This window comes from Penaeus monodon, chromosome 16 (assembly GCF_015228065.2).
Source record: "Penaeus monodon isolate SGIC_2016 chromosome 16, NSTDA_Pmon_1, whole genome shotgun sequence".
Lineage (NCBI taxonomy): Eukaryota > Metazoa > Arthropoda > Malacostraca > Decapoda > Penaeidae > Penaeus > Penaeus monodon.
Genome location: NC_051401.1, coordinates 37,803,199 through 37,820,698, shown reverse-complemented (window position 1 = coordinate 37,820,698; position 17,500 = coordinate 37,803,199). Strand labels below are relative to the sequence as shown.

General features: G+C 35.9%; 1 protein-coding gene across 1 annotated transcript in view; it reads left to right on the top strand.

Moving 5' to 3' along the window:
* LOC119583037 (myotubularin-related protein 13-like) overlaps nucleotides 1–17,500 on the top strand; it is a 35,242-nt gene that overhangs the window by 2,489 nt on the left and 15,253 nt on the right. Inside the window, 35 exon segments of the mRNA XM_037931549.1 lie at nucleotides 103–123; nucleotides 126–242; nucleotides 497–501; nucleotides 503–607; nucleotides 745–866; nucleotides 979–1,105; nucleotides 1,299–1,407; nucleotides 1,789–1,839; nucleotides 1,895–1,913; nucleotides 2,102–2,184; nucleotides 2,881–3,027; nucleotides 3,029–3,076; nucleotides 3,453–3,612; nucleotides 3,615–3,658; nucleotides 4,632–4,807; nucleotides 5,016–5,095; nucleotides 5,098–5,120; nucleotides 6,392–6,598; nucleotides 6,786–6,875; nucleotides 7,567–7,665; nucleotides 7,974–8,088; nucleotides 8,208–8,373; nucleotides 8,779–8,792; nucleotides 8,795–8,908; nucleotides 9,303–9,412; nucleotides 11,199–11,394; nucleotides 11,498–11,634; nucleotides 11,811–11,951; nucleotides 12,165–12,194; nucleotides 12,625–12,817; nucleotides 12,975–12,978; nucleotides 13,999–14,041; nucleotides 15,177–15,315; nucleotides 15,998–16,104; nucleotides 16,167–16,347. Coding sequence (XP_037787477.1) covers nucleotides 103–123; nucleotides 126–242; nucleotides 497–501; nucleotides 503–607; nucleotides 745–866; nucleotides 979–1,105; nucleotides 1,299–1,407; nucleotides 1,789–1,839; nucleotides 1,895–1,913; nucleotides 2,102–2,184; nucleotides 2,881–3,027; nucleotides 3,029–3,076; nucleotides 3,453–3,612; nucleotides 3,615–3,658; nucleotides 4,632–4,807; nucleotides 5,016–5,095; nucleotides 5,098–5,120; nucleotides 6,392–6,598; nucleotides 6,786–6,875; nucleotides 7,567–7,665; nucleotides 7,974–8,088; nucleotides 8,208–8,373; nucleotides 8,779–8,792; nucleotides 8,795–8,908; nucleotides 9,303–9,412; nucleotides 11,199–11,394; nucleotides 11,498–11,634; nucleotides 11,811–11,951; nucleotides 12,165–12,194; nucleotides 12,625–12,817; nucleotides 12,975–12,978; nucleotides 13,999–14,041; nucleotides 15,177–15,315; nucleotides 15,998–16,104; nucleotides 16,167–16,347 — 3,523 coding nt within the window.

Below are 17,500 nucleotides of genomic sequence, written 5' to 3'. Positions count from 1 at the left end.
AAACATGAAAATACTGTGACCATGATTATTACTATTATAAATGCATAAAAAACGTAGTGGGTGTCAAGGAAGAATTTGTAATGCAGTAGTTATCCATTTCAGGAGGATGACAGCGTGGATTTGGTAGTGGGGGAGTGCGTGGTGTGGGCCCCCCTGTGCCTCTCATCACCCACCACTCCATTATGTATGCCCCTAAGTGCCTGGTCCTTATTTCTACGCTTGACTACTTTGAGACATTTAGGGTAAGTCTTCAGATTGAGGAGAGCATTGATAGGTTTAGTGTTCAGAGCAGGTACATAACCTGATATATTTCTTTGCCAAAATTTAAGAGAAGCTGGTGATGAAGATTGCAAACCATTCTTTATTTTTGACTAAAGTTATTTAGAGTATATGATGGTGATTTATGTTAGGTGGTAATGTTAACAATCCTACATATATCAAACACTTTGCAGAATCATTATTATAATGAGAAAATGTTTCTTCTCACTTTTTGCAGAATTGTTGGCATTGTGTACACAGTGTATATGGAAGGTCTAGGTGTTAGCATGGAGACACTTATAGGCAACATGGTGGGCTATGTTCAGGTACCTCCACCAGGGGACCGCAGGTGGGTGCTACATTTGCTATTCAAATGCTACCATTGTTTCTTTCTATATCTTTTTTGTAAATGGTACCCATTGAAAATGAATTCATGTAATGAGTGTTTGTTAGTATTTAAATTTAGTTTTATTATTTATTGTATAGCTTTCATATGTCTCCAGGTTCGTTCAGCATTGGTGCAGGAGATAGACAAGCTCTCCAGCCTCCAGCCTCTCCAACTCTTCCTGTCACCAGTACTACTGTTCTTAGCCTCTTTAACCAATTAGGTAGGGCTCTAGATCTGCTTCTTTCAGACAAAGAGATAATGATTATGAACACAAAAAATATTTATCATAAATATAGCAGTTTGCATATACTTGAGGCTTTATTTTATTTCTAGAATCAAGAATGTTTTGGTGCTGTTTTGCGCTGCCCTCACCGAACACAAGATTCTCTTCCACAGTCAATCTTACAATCGACTTACAGAGTCCTGTCATGCCCTTAAAGCTCTTCTCTATCCCTTCAAGTAAGTCTTGGTATATGAATAAAGTATTTATTTAAAAATATGATTTCTGAACATATTTCATAAAATTAAAGTATCAGTAACATACTTGATATAATTCTCCAGGTACATATCTTGTTTTAGTCCACTCCTGTACCCCATCATGCTTGAAATGGTTGTATCAAGAGATTCTTATAGTGTACCTTTTCTTCTTTAGGTACTCCCACGTCTACATTCCAATTCTGCCAGCATCTTTGGTTGAGGTTCTGTCCACACCAACGCCCTTCATCATGGGAGTTCATTCTCACCTCCAGCATGATGTTTGTTGAACTGGTGAGGATTGGATGACTGTTCTTTTTTTAAGATTATTGATTTTACTGTTTTACCTGTCCTGAACTTTATTAGCCCACTCCTCTTGGGAACTCTGTACTTTATCAAACCATTCTTTTATACATATGGATTCAGTTACTCATGGAAAATTAGATGAGTGGCAAACAGAATTTATTCAGCTCTGTCTTCTTGGCTGTGGCAAAATGATATTTAGTCAAAAAACAACTTTTGATGAGCTGTCCTCTCCTCATATCTGCGGCCACGGCCAAGTAAGCAAACAACAGTTTTTGAGTAGCCTGTAGTGAGGTGCATATATGTCAGTAGTAGTATTCATATTAACATGCATGTGGAGATAATTTGCTTATAATTTCTCTTAGGAGTGCAGAATTAAGACAATGCTCTGTAATCATGCCTATATTCCACTGATAGTTAGGATAATACACATACGTATTAGACAAGTGTTTCCTATTTTGGCATTTTCAGCATACTGCTAATAGTTCCAGTAAAAGGCGTTATAATGTAATTTTTTTTTCATTTTTATTATTATTATTATCATTATTATTATTATTATTATTATTATTATTATCATTATCATTATCATTATCATTATTATAACATACCAAATATTTTGTTCAATGCAATTCATCTATCACAATAACAGATGGATGTATTGTTGCCGATCTCGATGAGGATCTATCCGTGTCCCAGAAAGTCTGACGGTGTCTCTCTTGCCAGAACCATTCTGGAGCCAGACCCATGCTGCTCTCTCGAAGGTAGGTTTTACAGGGCATAGGTCTGTTGGTCTTTCCTTCTTCTCTTTCTTTTCTTCTCTTTCTTTTCTTCTCTTTCCTCCTCTTTTATTTTTTCCTCTTTTATTTCACATATTTTTTTCTTGTTCTTCCTTTTCTTTTTCTTCTCCTTTTCCTTCCCCCCCCCCTCTCATTCCTCATCTTTTTGCTGTACTCTTTTCCTTCTTCCTCAATTTTTTTTCTCCCTCTATTCCTCTGTTTTTCTCCATCCTCCTCCTCTTTTTTTCTTTCTTTCTTTCTTCTTTTTCTTTTCTTCTTCTTTTTCTTCCTCTGTTTCTTCTTCTTCCTCTTCTTTATCTTAGTCTCCATTATCAGCTTCTCAGTCTTTGTCATGTGTTTCTTTTGCTTTTCTTCTCCCTTACTCTCCCACTCCCAATTCCCTATAGTCTATGTTTAAGAAGCCATAAAGTGACAGAAACTATTTACCTACATATAAACAACAGTATTACTTTTTATGCAGGACACAGTATATAACTATTTATCTAATTCTATTGAAACTTCAAAGTCAGAAATAACGATTCACTGTTTGAAATGAAAGTCACACAACATATCTAGTGAAATTAAGTATTATAGAAGAACCTCTTCTTGGATCTAAGAAAAGGTTAAAGATGTTAGCAATCACATTGTTTTTGAAGGTATAACTATTCATCTATTTTGCAGGTGCTTCACCCTGATCTCAGCACCGCAGACAATGCCTTTCCCTCAAGTGCTGGTATCAGGGCCTCCCCACATATTGTGATGGACAAAGAAATCAGAGCTGTGTTCATGCGCATGTTTGCGGAGTTATTACGGGGTTACCGATCGTGTCCTCACCATTATCAGGATACATTCAAAGCCAGTTATTACCTTCCACAAGGTATGGAGAATTGATACGGAGTTGATAGGGTTTCTGAAGTTGTTTTGATTTTTATTTTCTTCTTCTTCGTTTCTTTTTTTATTGTCATAATATGAATGATTGTAAACATAAATAGTATTTGTGTGTTTGTTGATTTTTATATTGTTGACATTATTTTCTGTTTTCATTGTTGTAGTATGTATATGTGCCATTCAGATTTTGGCCCACCATTCCCATGACATGTATAGATGCTGTTTATTGCCCTTTAGTTAAATAACCTATCCCAGGAAGATAAAAGATGAAACCTCTTTATCTTTACTTTCAGGCTCGCATTGTTTTACAGAAATGTTGTTATTCATTTAATTCTTAATGAGTAATTGCAGCTGTATTTTTGCAGGCATCTTTCCTTGGTAACCGTGGAATGGTGGACAATGAGTTTGTGGGCAAGGTCTTAGACTGCATGTTCTTCACCACATTTGTCACGGAGAGAGGCCCCCCCTGGAGAGTCTGTGACCTATGGGATGACCTCTACTCTGGCATTGGGGACCAACTACGTCTGGGCAACATGATAGTCGAATGCTTCTAGTCCATATTCCCGGTGCAGTGTTCATTGTGGCAAATGTAGAAAAGGTATGAACGAGAATGTATTTTGACAAGGTATTATCAATGCCCGCCAAGCACTGGTACTGTGAAGACATTCATGTCTCAATTCATACCTTTTCTGTATTCAGGTACAGATTTTCAGAGAGAGGGAGAGGAAGTTGAAGGAAGAAATGAAGAAAGAAAGAAAGAAAAAAGGAAGGAAAGGAGTGAGGGGGAATGGAAGGGGGAAGGAAGGAAGAAGTATATGTAGGGTAAAAATATGTTATCAAAAAAACACAACAAAACTGGGCAGTGAAGGTTCACTCCAGTTTATGGGCTTTATTTTTACAACAGCTGAAGGTGTTTGCTGTTGTTATTGAGCACAGTCTAATGTGCACTTTCTTCTTCAAAAGAAACTGAAACACTGATGCAATAGAAACAAAGTAAGTAATTTTGCTTTCTGCCCATAGGATAGTCATTGTCAAGGCAGTGGCAATTGTTTTTCCTAAATGACAATTGTAAGTTTTGCAGTCTGAAACCACCAGTGCATAATGAAGGGGAAATTTACTGAAATTGTTGAGAATACAAAAAAAATATTGAATAAGAATGTAAATAATAGTAGTTAACAATAAGAATAGTCAAAAGCATTTATACAAATTAATGTAAGTAATATGCAATTACAATATAATAGGGTTGTAAAATAAATCATTATTATTTTACGGCATGTTTAATTGGGAGAACTAAGGGGAGTTTTTTCCAAGTTAACCACTGGCCATGGGGTTGCACTTAAGAGGGAGAGAGAAAGTGTGTATAATTTGGTCTATAATGCTTTAGGGAAATGATAACCATTAGAGAATTCAATACTTTTATATATTGATATTACATAAGAAGCAAGTAAAGGATTCCATATGGAATGTATCTTCAAAAAAGCGCAGTACCAGTCATCATATATTCTGCTCAATTTTGTTACATTATTCATTTTTTCTTTACCCAGCAGGAACTTGGTCAACAGCTGTACAGCAATGAAAACCCAAACCCACAGCCATTTGTTGCCAAGATTCCTAAGCCCACTGAGGGTTCATTTACACGTATCCATCAACCAGTCTTCCCGCATATAGATGCTCAGCAGGTCCAAAGTATCATTGATGAAGGCACTGCCAAAAAAGTGAAGTGAGTACTGAGTACAAGCAGAAATTCTTAGTCTGTGTATTTGCAAGGAATGTGTGGTATATATGACTTTGATTTCTAATTAAGTGACAGGATTGATAATGTGAATGTACATATGTATCATTTTAAAATGAACTGATATGTTTTTGAATGATTTATTCACTTCAGCCTTATTTGAAATGCAAATAAAAACTTGTTTCGTCATTTTCAGAATCCCACAAAAAGTGGGCCAGCCAAGAATTGTTCCTATGGGCCCCCATATCTCTAGTCTACAGTCAGGCAGAGGTTAGTTTAAAGTTCTGCAAGAAGATTAGAGGTATGTTTCGTATGTTTCAAGTTGTCTGGTATAATCTGGGGACAAGTACTCGGATATCTTTTGCTCTTCCTTTTTGTCACTAAGAGATGTTTTGCATAGGCATATGGTGTTGATTTCTATGATAGCTTTCTTTCATCATTACCCAAATTTCCTGTTATAATGACATTTGGATTTTTATTTCTTTGCATGTCATGTACATGATTTGCATTACCCATTCTATTCATGTATGAGAAGGTTTTAGAATTTAAAAATCTATTAGTAATTGAAAGAATTGAAAGAGGATAGAAAGCAAATATCATATGAGTTAGTCTTTTTCTCTCGTTTTTCATTAAAAGGATGTCATATCCATTATTATTGTTTTTGTGTATACATACTATATGTGTGTGTTTACATACATACCTATATATTCCCTCAATGACGGTATCAGAAATCTCTCGGTGTCACTGACACCAGAGCCTTCTGGCAACCATCCTGCACTTTGGCCTGGGAATCCGCTACATGTAGTGAATTTTCCACTCAGTGCACTCTAGCGTGCTGCGAGGCCTATAGCCGAACCCAGCATGATTTAGTCTGACGGCTATAGGTGTGAATCTGCAGATATGGGTTAAATATGTATGTGTGTATTATTATTATTATTATTATTATTATTATTATTATTATTATTATTATATATATATAAATTATATATATATATATATATATATATATATATATATATGTATATTATATATATATATATATATATATATATATATATATATATATATATATATTTTTTTTTTTTTTTTTTTTTTTTTTTTTTTATGTATGTATGTATGTATGTATGTATGTATGTATGTATGTATGTATGTATGTATGTATGTATATTTGTTCATTTGTTTGTACAAGGCATATGAAATTAAAAACATTATTTGACCCTCTTAGGGTAATTTATTTCAAAATTTTTCACTTTAATTATTCACTTCAAGATATTATTATGATTTTTTTTCCAGTAAAAGAAAAGATATTGGTATCATTTTAGGTAAAAAAACATGTTTTAATTATTGTAATTTCATCACATTATCTCTTGAATAAAAGGAGAGCTAAAAGAACATGCTAAGGTGTGCATTGTTTCTATATACATATGTGGATGATGTCATTTAATGTTATTGTTGAGAATTACTGGAATCTCATTGGTCAGAATTTCAGTTTGCTTTCTGTTTGCTTGCTGGTAATGGTGTTGGTTTTTCTCATTTCACAGTGCCTTACTCACTGATCTCCTTTCTTTGCAGGTTATGAGGAATTGTGTGAACTGCATATTTGAGAACAAAATAAGTGATGCTAGAAAGACATTCCCTGCAGTATTAAGAGCATTAAAAAGTAAAGCAGCTCGCTTGGCTCTGTGCACAGAGCTAAGTCACCATGTCCAGGGCAATAAAGCTGTTTTAGAACACCAGCAGTTTGATTTAGTGGTTAGGCTAATGAATTGTGCACTGCAGGTTTGTAATGAGAAACAGTTTTAGATAAAACTTTACGTGTCATATAAAGACCACATATCACGTTTACTTGAAAACAGAATTGTAATTGAAAAGGTGCAGTATTTGTTAGAGATTGGGCATTTAAGAGAATACATTTACTTAATATGTGATATTATTTTATCATTTCTATAATTTTTCATTGTTCCAGGATGATTCTCCAATGGATGAGCATGTGTTGCAGCTGCTTTGCTTCCTTTATCACAGCCTTCTGTCGGAAATTATGTACAGGAGTTATACAGTTTGCCTATCTTGCATACAGGTTTTGTTCTGGGATATTTCTTGATGACTTTCTCTCTCTCCTTTTTCTCCATCTCCTTCCTCATTCTCCTTATCCTTCCCTATCTCCTTCCTCCTCATTGTACTCCCTGTCCTTTCTATCTTTTGAATGTTGTAGTGAAACAAATAGGCCGCGGTGGCCGAATGGTTAGAGCATCGGACTCAAAGACTGTCACGACAGCAATCTGAGTTCGAGGGTTCGAGTCACCAGCCAGCACGTTGTTCCCTTGGGCAAGGAACTTCACCTCGATTGCCTGCCTAGCTGCTGGGTGGGCGAGCCAGCCCAAGTCAGTGCCGGGTAAATAGAGATGTGACTCGATGAAAACACCGGCAGAAGGCAACGGCAAACCACCGCTCTAAATTGTCAAGAAACTCATGGAAATCCATGATCACCAACGTCCTTGTAGGACAGGGCACTTACAAAAAAAAAAAAAAAAAAAAAAGTGAAAACAAAACTGAAGGAGCCATATCCCAGATATTTGTAACTGCAATCGCACAAGGAAGTGTTTTTAATATTTATTAGTGTTTGATAGAATCATTTAACATTTGTTGTCTTCGAAAATAATGTCATTGTATTTCCAGCATTGAATTATCAAATTGATATCTAACTACAGATTTATTTTTGTATAACATGTTTATAAATATTGTTTCAGGATCATCAGTATGGGGCAATCAGCAGTTTGGAAGCAGCATTTTATCAAGATGTTCAGAAGGAATCAAGAGCTTGTACCAAGATCGATCTCAGCAAGCTAGTCGGTACTTTCACTCTCATCTGATTCGTCTTGTATTAAGGATCCATCATTAAGTCCTGTAACCAAGAGATGTAAGTTTGTGTGTGTGTCTCTGTCTGTATTTTGTTTCTTTGAATCCTCTTGTCTATGTGCACGCATGCTTGAAACAACTTTAAACAGTGATATATATGCAAATATATTTATGTGAATTTTGCATGGTCTTATTTGTGGGGCATTTGATGATATTTTGAGACACTGGTTATAAACACTTTGGGACTTGGTACTATTTGTTAGTGTATCACAGGTGATTCACTAGTTTCTCTTAACAGCCCTCAGATTCTGGTTCTTGGAAGGAGTCCAGATTGTCCTTCCTCAGACCGCATGAGTCCTCAGCTTTGGAAATAGCAGCAGAGCAGATGAGGCTCTGGCCTAATATTGAAACAAGTAAGTCAGATTGGAGTCTTTTCCTTTGGTAATTTACATACCTCTTAGTTAAATTTTTTCCAGAAATTCAACATGGTAGAACAGTTAGAAAAAAATCTTTTGTTTTTTATTCCTTGCAGGAAAACAACGGGAAATAGTGGAACAAGAGGAGTCCACTCTATACTCTCAGGCAATCCATTATGCAAATAGGATGGTGTTCCTTAGAGTTCCCATAGATGTTAATGCAGCCACACATAGACGTACCTTCAATGAACGTGACACTGCCAGTAACAGTATTACAAATAGGTAAGTAGCTTACTTTTATAGTATCTGACAGAAATGTTATTATTATTTGACTTGCCATCTATGTTAGATTATATATGTTGAATACTTTTAAAAGTAATGATATTGTTACATATGTAATTTTTCATGTAAGATCCCAATATGAAATTTTCCAATGATAATTGCAAACATTTTTATGAAAATGATATAAAACATGTGTTTTGTAAATAGTATGTGACAAATACAAGTAGGGAAACTAGAATTCCTGGTTCATGTGAATGCAGTTAGACAGCCATTGTTTACAGAGGTAGTATAGCTGGAAGTAGTGTAGATAATAGTATTTTTTGTTTTAGTCTGCTGTAAAGGACTTCATGCTGTGTTGATTACATGTTTTGTTTGATATTTATGTTTTCCTTATATGTATTTTAGCATGGCAGAGAGTGTATTTTAGATGCTGAGTCCGGCTTTGAAGACCAAGAACAGAGTGACCGTGAAGCCAGCGTAGTGCGCTTTGTGGCAAGATTTGTTGACAAAGTATGCACTGAAGGTGGTGTGACAGGTAAGGGGTATGGAGAGGCATATATATATGAATAACTAACAGATAATGACTGAAGACTAATACATTCCAATGGTCCAGTGTTGATGTGCTATTACAGTTTCAGTTATAGTAGACATACAACTCATTTCTGCTCTGATGGCTTTGTGTACAGCAGCAAGTATTGTTGGTGTTCACTCTGGCATTCCTTCATACTGACTAGAAGCATCTTTAAACTGTTGAACTGTATAGTCTTTGTCACCAAAATACACAAGTCTGTAAGGTTTAGAAAGTATTAGGGACAGAGTAGGAATAACACATCTTCCAAGAGTCATTGTAGTATGTGTTGGATCTGATAGTAGTGTTCAGTTATAGCAATATGTGTCTCACACTTGAAATTTTCTTTTCTTTTCTATAGAGGAACACATCAAGTCGCTACACCAAATGATACCAGGAGTTGTAGCTATGCACGTGGAGATGCTGGATGCTGTGTACAAAGAATCCAAGCGTTTACCACCAATACAGAAGGTAGGCATAGTTTGGTTGTACATTAGGTTTTAGTATAATAATTTTATTTGATAAGCATGCTCATAGGCCAAGGAACATATATAGGCACTGAATATCTTATATTGGCAATGGTAGAACTTTTATTCACTGCAAAATACTTCAGTTTATTTTAACATAAATCTATGGATCATCAATGAGTATTGTAAGCTAATTATTTTTTTTTATTAAAAAGTAAACTTTAAATTGCTTTTTTTTATCTAGAAGTCAAAAATAGGAATGATTGGGACTCCAAAGATAGAAATTTCATTCATTTATATAATTTTTATATCAAGCAGTTATTATATTTGGCACGTATTATATTACAATAGAAGTTCTACTATGTTTAGCCTAAAAGATACTTGGCCATTAAGAAATTTTTTCCCATTTAATAATTTCCTAATTATTTTGGTCCCTTAGTCCACCATATTCATCAGACGTGATGCTTATAGACAAAGTACTGATGGTACGTACAAACCTGACCCAAGATACACAGAAATTGTCCATGGGCAGGTGAGTCAAGAATTGGGTCCAAGAGCATTTTAGGCTCATGATGTATCCCTTCTTCTGTGACTGTGCAAAGTGTTGGGATTTTGAAGGCAGCTGCACTTTGAAGTGATTACAATAGCTTTTTTTCTAGTAGTGTGACTTGTGTTGTTAAACCCATGCCACCAGGGATGGCATGTAGGTATATACCGTGCTCACTGTGAGTTCAGTTTATTAACTGTCTTTACATATAGATGGTTCCACAAGTACTTAATCACCAATGAGCCACTTGTAAGTGCTACTTATCTCACTGGTTTACCCTTTTCCTTGATTTCTGGAAATATTTAGTTATTTTGTATTGCTATTAATATCAGTAACATTATAATAATTATAATGTCCATAATGATAATAACTTTAATATTGATTTCATTAATAAAAATGATAATGATAATTTGATTAAAGAAAAATTAATATCCTATACTTGAAGAAAGGTGAAATTAGGTGAGGTCACAAGGTCTACTAATTCTTGATGGCTAAGCACTTCTGGAGCCTTCTGTATGCAGAGACATTTCTCACAGCAATACTGCAGTGAACACTACATCTTCCTGGTGGCAATAGGTTATTGTGCTTGGTTTAACTTGCTTTCAGAAATTGACCTGTTATGGGGATTTTCTTGAATCACCATATATTTATATTGGTGATTTTCATTCTTTTCATTTGAATGGCAGGGAAAAAAATAATTGTTTTCCAGGCATGTGCTCATTTTTATGGAATCAAAGTATGTTTGTACCTAACAGTGTAATAAGTGATTCACATGATGATATTAATGTGAATGTTACAGCTCATTTAGAAAAATAATGATAGAATATAAATCTGCAGATACTTGGTCAGTGTTGGAAATTGTGGTGTACTTTTATGACTTATTTTGTTGGGATTCTTTCATGTGGGAATGATATAAGTTTGATGATTTTCTGTCATGAATTATGTGATACAGGCTGGATGTCATACATGTTCAGAAAGCTTTATTTTTATTCATTTATTTATTTATTTATTTTATTATTATTTTTTTTTTTTTTTACAATGTCAGGCAATGAAATGTAATTTTCGAATTATTAGAGTTGAAAACAAAATTTCTACCATACCCTCTTGTTAAAAAATATGAAAGTTGACTTATAAAGTCATTTCTGTTTATTATTTTACTTTATGATCATAATATCATTGTTTTATTACATGTGCTTTGCTCTGTTTATTTTTGTAATTTTGTCTACCTACCAATCCTTTCCAGCCCAAGATATTATTGCCATCGTTAGTGCCGGGTGAAGAAGTAGTGTATGAAGGCTTGAGGGTTTACCTACTTCCGGATGGGAGAGAAGATGCTACAGGTGGTAGTATTGGAGGCCCAATACTGTTGCCAGCTGAAGGAGCACTGTTCCTCACCAACTACAGACTCATATTCAAGGGTCTGCCTACAGACCCATATGGTGAGTTGGTTCTCTTCATGTTTGTTTGTTCTGATGAAGTACAGCATAATGATTTGTTATTTAATCTTTTTTGCATTTTAAATCTACCTTCTGTTTCCCTCAGCTTGCGAACAAGTTGTTGTAAGATCTATGCCAGTCTCCTCCATCACACGAGAGAAGAGAGTCCCTGCCAATCAGCACCCAGGACCCATGGATCAGTGGCTGAGTGAAGGCCTCCAGATACGCTCAAATACCTTCCAGGTATAACATGCCATAGTTTGTATATGCTACTGTTGAATGAATTGATAGACTTACTTATTTTTAAGCATTGCTTGTTGCTAGAACAAGAAAATTACATTATATACAGGAGGACTTCAATTGGATTTGTTTTCCTTTACTCTTGGATAAGACTGCACAAGTAAAATCTTCCTTTCCAGTTAATCAAAGTCGCTTTTGACGAAGAGGTCTCACCTGAAAGCATAAAAACGATGCGCAAGATGATAAACCGGCTACGACATCCACCATACATAATGAATCTCTTTGCATTTGTGGGCCCAGTCATGTTCCACAAACGCCAAGTAGACAACAGAAAGATAAGCCAGGATATGGAACGTTAAGGTGTGTATCATTTAGTGTGATGGTTGTGATTGAGAAATAAGATAGATTTCAGATTCCAAAGCCTTTTATGTTATTCTTATCTGAGAAGTTATTATTAAGCCAATTGGCATGGATGGCATGAATATATGCCATGTCCACTGTAATATGAGTTTATTTATTGCATTTACACACAGATGGCTCTCACAGTGCTTAATCACCAATGTGTCAGTTATTAGCCCTACCTATCTCACCTGTTTATCCTTTTCCTTGACTTTTGGAAAGGGTGTTTCGTATTATTTCATTGTCTTCAATCTTACGAAGATTTTAATAACAATTTAATTTAATAACAATATTGATATCAATTGTATTAAAAAGAAAAACATTTTCCCACCAGTTCAAGGGATAGGGAAATCAGGTTCGGTCACTAGGGCCTACTAATAGACTCCTTGCTGACTGAGCACCCTGTGGAGCCATCTGTATGTAACAAAATTCACTAAAAACTATAGGGGATAGGACATAAATCCGTGACGGTTGGTTTAATACTTCTGGTGAGTGGATGTATTTATAAAGATACCAATAATTTTCAGACACATGCTCTCTGGAAGCAAGTGTGTACATAATACATTTTAATAATCAAATAAATCTTTATCACAGAGGTTTTGCCAAGAAGACTTAATGAAGACCGCAAAGGTAGCTGGCCTGAAGTCTGGTAAGGGTAACAAACGGAACAAGTATCACTTCCCGAGCAACAACAAGTCAATGACCTCTCCAGGGAGGATGAGTTTAGCCCAAATGGCCAACATGGACCTCAGCAATGAGAACCTGGCCATTGATGATGATCTGTCCGGTAAGTCTCATTTAAGATGTTTTTCTTCTTCTTAATCATGTCCTTGTAATCTTTTCTCCTCACGTTTCTCTTTCAGTCCCCACTCAAGGAATGATGTACATAATTGTTATTATTGCTTGCTCAGCCTGGTTTAGAAGTCTGCCTCTTAATTTTGCAGTCCAGTGTGTCCTTTTGCAATGCCACCTTCATCTCCACCACTCTCTATCTGTTTCTACTTTACCCTCTTCTTCCTTACCTCCTTATTCTTATTTTCTTTATCTTTTTCTTCTCACTTCTCCTCTTCATATTGCTGAAACAAAAGGAAATAGACAAGTTATGCTTTGTTCCTTCTCAAAAAGTTTCCCTTAAGCTGAAGGTTAAGTTTGAATGATGGCCAGCATATAATATATTAATTATATAATATATATATATATATATATATATATATATATATTATATATATATATATATATATATGTATATAAGTATATATTATATAGATATATATTATATATGTATAGTATTATGTATAAAGATATATGTATATTATAGTATATATATGTTTTATATATATGTATATATGTATATATGTATCTATTGTATTATATATATATATATATATATATATATTATATATATATATATGTATATTATATATATATGTATAAATATAATATATAATATATATAAATATATATATATATATAATATATATATATATATAATATTATATAATATATATATATATGTGTATATGTATATAGGTGTATATATATATATATATATATATATATCTATATATATATATATATTATTATATATATATTATATATATATATATATATATATATATATTATATATATATATACATATACATATATATATATACATATATATATATATAGAGAGAGAGAGAGAGAGAGAGAGAGAATAACATATTTATTTTTGTATATGTATATGCCAAACTCGAGCTGGCTACGAGATGTCTGTTGGCCCCCATGGCTTAGGAGCTGATCCCAGCATTGAGAACAGCCTCCTTCTCTAGGACTTTGCTAGGTCACAGAGAATGAGGATTTCTGGCTCTTGGTATCAGCACTCGTAACCTGCATCACTGGACATGGTATAGCGATACAGGTACTGTGGCCGATGAGATCGGCCACATTCTTGTTAGCACTCTATGAAGGATCCTTCAAAATTGCAGGGTTTACCAGAGAGCCGAATTCTTTGGCACTGACCATAGGCTGGTAGTGGCTACCTAAGAGTCCACTTCAGAAATCCTCATCCCTTCAATGACCATTCTAGCATGTTTCACTTGGACAGATTAACCCATAATTGATGGGTAGCATTCATAGAGGCCGGGGCCTCGCTGCCGGGGGCTTATATCGTCGCCCGAGCATGCGCGACCACTCATGCCAAATACCAGCATCCCATGCCGTTTCTTCGTAATACTACGAAGATATGTTTGTATTTTCAATTTCATTATTTTTTACAGTCTCTACTTGCCAAACTTCCTGATAAATTGAGACTGAAGGGTATTTTTGTTGTTATATAGACTCATAGTTGATCATTATTCGGTCTATAGTCCGAATAAAAAAGCAGTGTGTGGCATCATGGAGTTGAAATTGTCGGTTTGTTGCATTTTTTTGTTTGTTGCATGGTAAAAATGAGAAAGTGTTAGAACCGACTTAATCACACTTTCACTGGCAAAAAAATAATCTTTTGCCGTGATGGCATGGCATGTCCATGCATACTCTATGGCATGTGCGTACGTGCCCCCAGCAGATGGTCCCGCCATGCCATGGCATGTACGTACATGCCACCCGTCGGCAAGGGGTTAAGGCCTTGAACAACACGTAGCTTTGTCCTTCTGCATAGGTACCAGCATCTCTAAATGTTCATATTGACTGAGTTTCATGGCTCCTGCTGCCAGACCAATCCGTCAACTAACTTTTTTGTCTGACAGCCCAGATATATGGACTACGTTGCAAAGCTCTCTGTGACTACAAGAGATGCTGATATTTGCATGAGTGGTCGCGCATGCTCGGGCGACGATATAAGCCCCCGGCAGCGAGGCCCCGGCCTCTATGAATGCTACCCGTCAATTATGGTTAATGCTGTTAATTTTGCTCTATTGAAGCAAAACCTGGACGCTATCTAGTGCCTTGCAGTCTCATCCTGACACCTTTTGTAACTAGATTCTTCACTGGATCATGGCGTACAGCTGGCAGGACCATTTGTCCAACCGACGGCTACACCATGAGACTGGCATGGGACCCGTTACTTGCATTAGCCATACTCAGGCTAAATGAGCACCTAGCTTGCTTCCCTGTGGATAACGCTGCCCATCAGTTTGTGTCTCTGCAAGACAATCCTGGGTAGAGGAGGTCTGTGAGACGACCTAAGAGGTCATGGCTTGAGCAGCTCAACATGACCTGTTGCAAGGAGTTAGAGATGGGCCAAGGGCATGTCTGGAGTCTCACCATGAGGGACCTTGGTGGCTGGAAGAAAAGGGGTGGATGTCGGCATTAGCACCTTGATGATGATGATGATGATGTGTGTGTGTGGGTGGGGTTTTATGTGTGTGTGTGTGTGTGTGTGTGTGTGTCTGTGTCTGTGTCTGTATGAAGAAAGCAGTTGGAAAATAAGTACATGGGGGATTCAAAAAAATTGTGGAAAAAGTCCATAACTAAAAATCTTTTGGAAGGATTTTGATTTCAGTGCACCTAAACATTCTTGTACCAATGTGTTATAATGTGCTCAAAAAACCCCTTAACCCATCACCACCGGGTAACAGAAATCCCTGAGCATGATGCATACAGGCCTACCCTGCAGACAGATTTGTTATGATGCCAGTACACCCTTTTTGTATGGTTAAATGAAGTAATAATGCATTACTGCCAGTTGGAAGTCAGACACCATTCAAGCAACATGGAATCCTGCATAAACTCAAAAAGGAAAACATTAATTGGGAAACTCAGTTGGGAGAATAGGCAAATCATTGACACTCTGGAGCAAGTTTATGGTAACAGTGCCCCAAAGATATCAACAGCCTACAAATGGATAAATCTTTCAGAAATGGAAGAAATGAAATTGAAGATGAGCCCTGCAGTGGCAGGCCATCAATGTCAGTTTGTGAGGAAAGAACTGATGCTGTTAACGACATGATGAAAAAGATAAATGAATAACCATTGAAACAGTAGCAGACAAACTCAACATCTCTGGGTTCTGCACAGACAATTCTGGTGGAGAATTTGGGCTAAGCAAGCTCTCCGCTAGGCTGTTGTGCCCAGATCAACAGCAAACAATGGTAGATTTTACAATGGAAAATTTGAACAAGTGGGATGAGGACTCTGAAGCTTATTGTGACAGGGGATGAAACATGACTCTACCAATGCGATCCCAAGGACAAAATTCAGTCAAAACAGTGGCTGCCCAGGGTGGAAGCCCAAAGCAAAATATGAGCATTCAAGAGGAAAGGTCATGGCCACTGTCTTTGGGATGCAGAAGGGATTTTGCTGGTTAACTTCCCCAAGAGCAAGAAAACAGTTATGTCTGCTTATTATGAATGCATTTTGAGAAAACTGTCAAAAAAAATCTCAGAAAAACAACCCTGGAAGCCACATCAACATGTTCTTTTCCCACCACGACAATGCACCCGCTCACGGCGCTCAGCAGACAAGAGCTGTGCTATGTGGATTTGGATGGGAAATCGTCTAACATCCACCTTACAGCCCCGATTTAGCCCTATCTGACTCTTTTTGTTTCCAAACTTTAAAAATAATGAAAGGTACCAATTTCCTATCGGTTAAAGATGTAAAAAGAGCTGCTTTCACGTGGTTCAGATCACATGACCCTCAGTTTTACTCAGACAGACTTAAAGATAGTATCAACAACGCTTGCAGAAGTGTATTGACCTTAAGAGCATATGTTGAAAAAATAAACATCATAACTAAAACTGTTTTTTCATACTGTCCTTTTTCCACGAACTTTTGAAGCCCCTCTTTAAGCAGCGGTCAGGTATTTTAAGTATTTAAGGAAATTTTTTTCCATATAATTCTCTCACATAACTGAGAACACAAGAAAGTACCCTTTTTCCAATGTTTTTGTTGTTTTTTCTCTGATTATGTTGGCAGTTGTTCTTAATTTTCACACTTTCGGAAAATTAATGTGAGCCTGTGATAGCAGAAGCACTATTTGTTAACTTTAACATTAACTTGCCCTTTTATTGTACAATACATTTTTTGCCTTGTTTGGCTCTGCATCTTTGCATAGTCACTATCGCCTGTATAGCGGTAGAACCATACTAGTTTCTTATATTGGGGGATAATTTCTTACCTGTCTGTATGGAAGTCAAAAAATTGTGGTTGGCTTCCTCAGGTTGAATAAATTCATATGTCATCTTTATCCTGTATTTTATCAGAAGTTTATCCAAGAAAAGTGTAAATAAAGTAATGCAAGTAATATTTATGGTAAGGCTTGGATTCTTTAAGGCATAACTTATTCAAGATCTCTGGTGCCCATTTAATGCATGGCGTGCACTATTTTTTCTTTTTGATCCTTCCCCAAGATATACAAGTATTGCAATGTATTAGTGTTATTTTATCAGCTTATTTGCATGTACAGGCATGCATTATCATATGATTATATTTCTTGAAATAATTTACCAGATATCTCATAAATATCCATGTAAGATTAATAAGAAT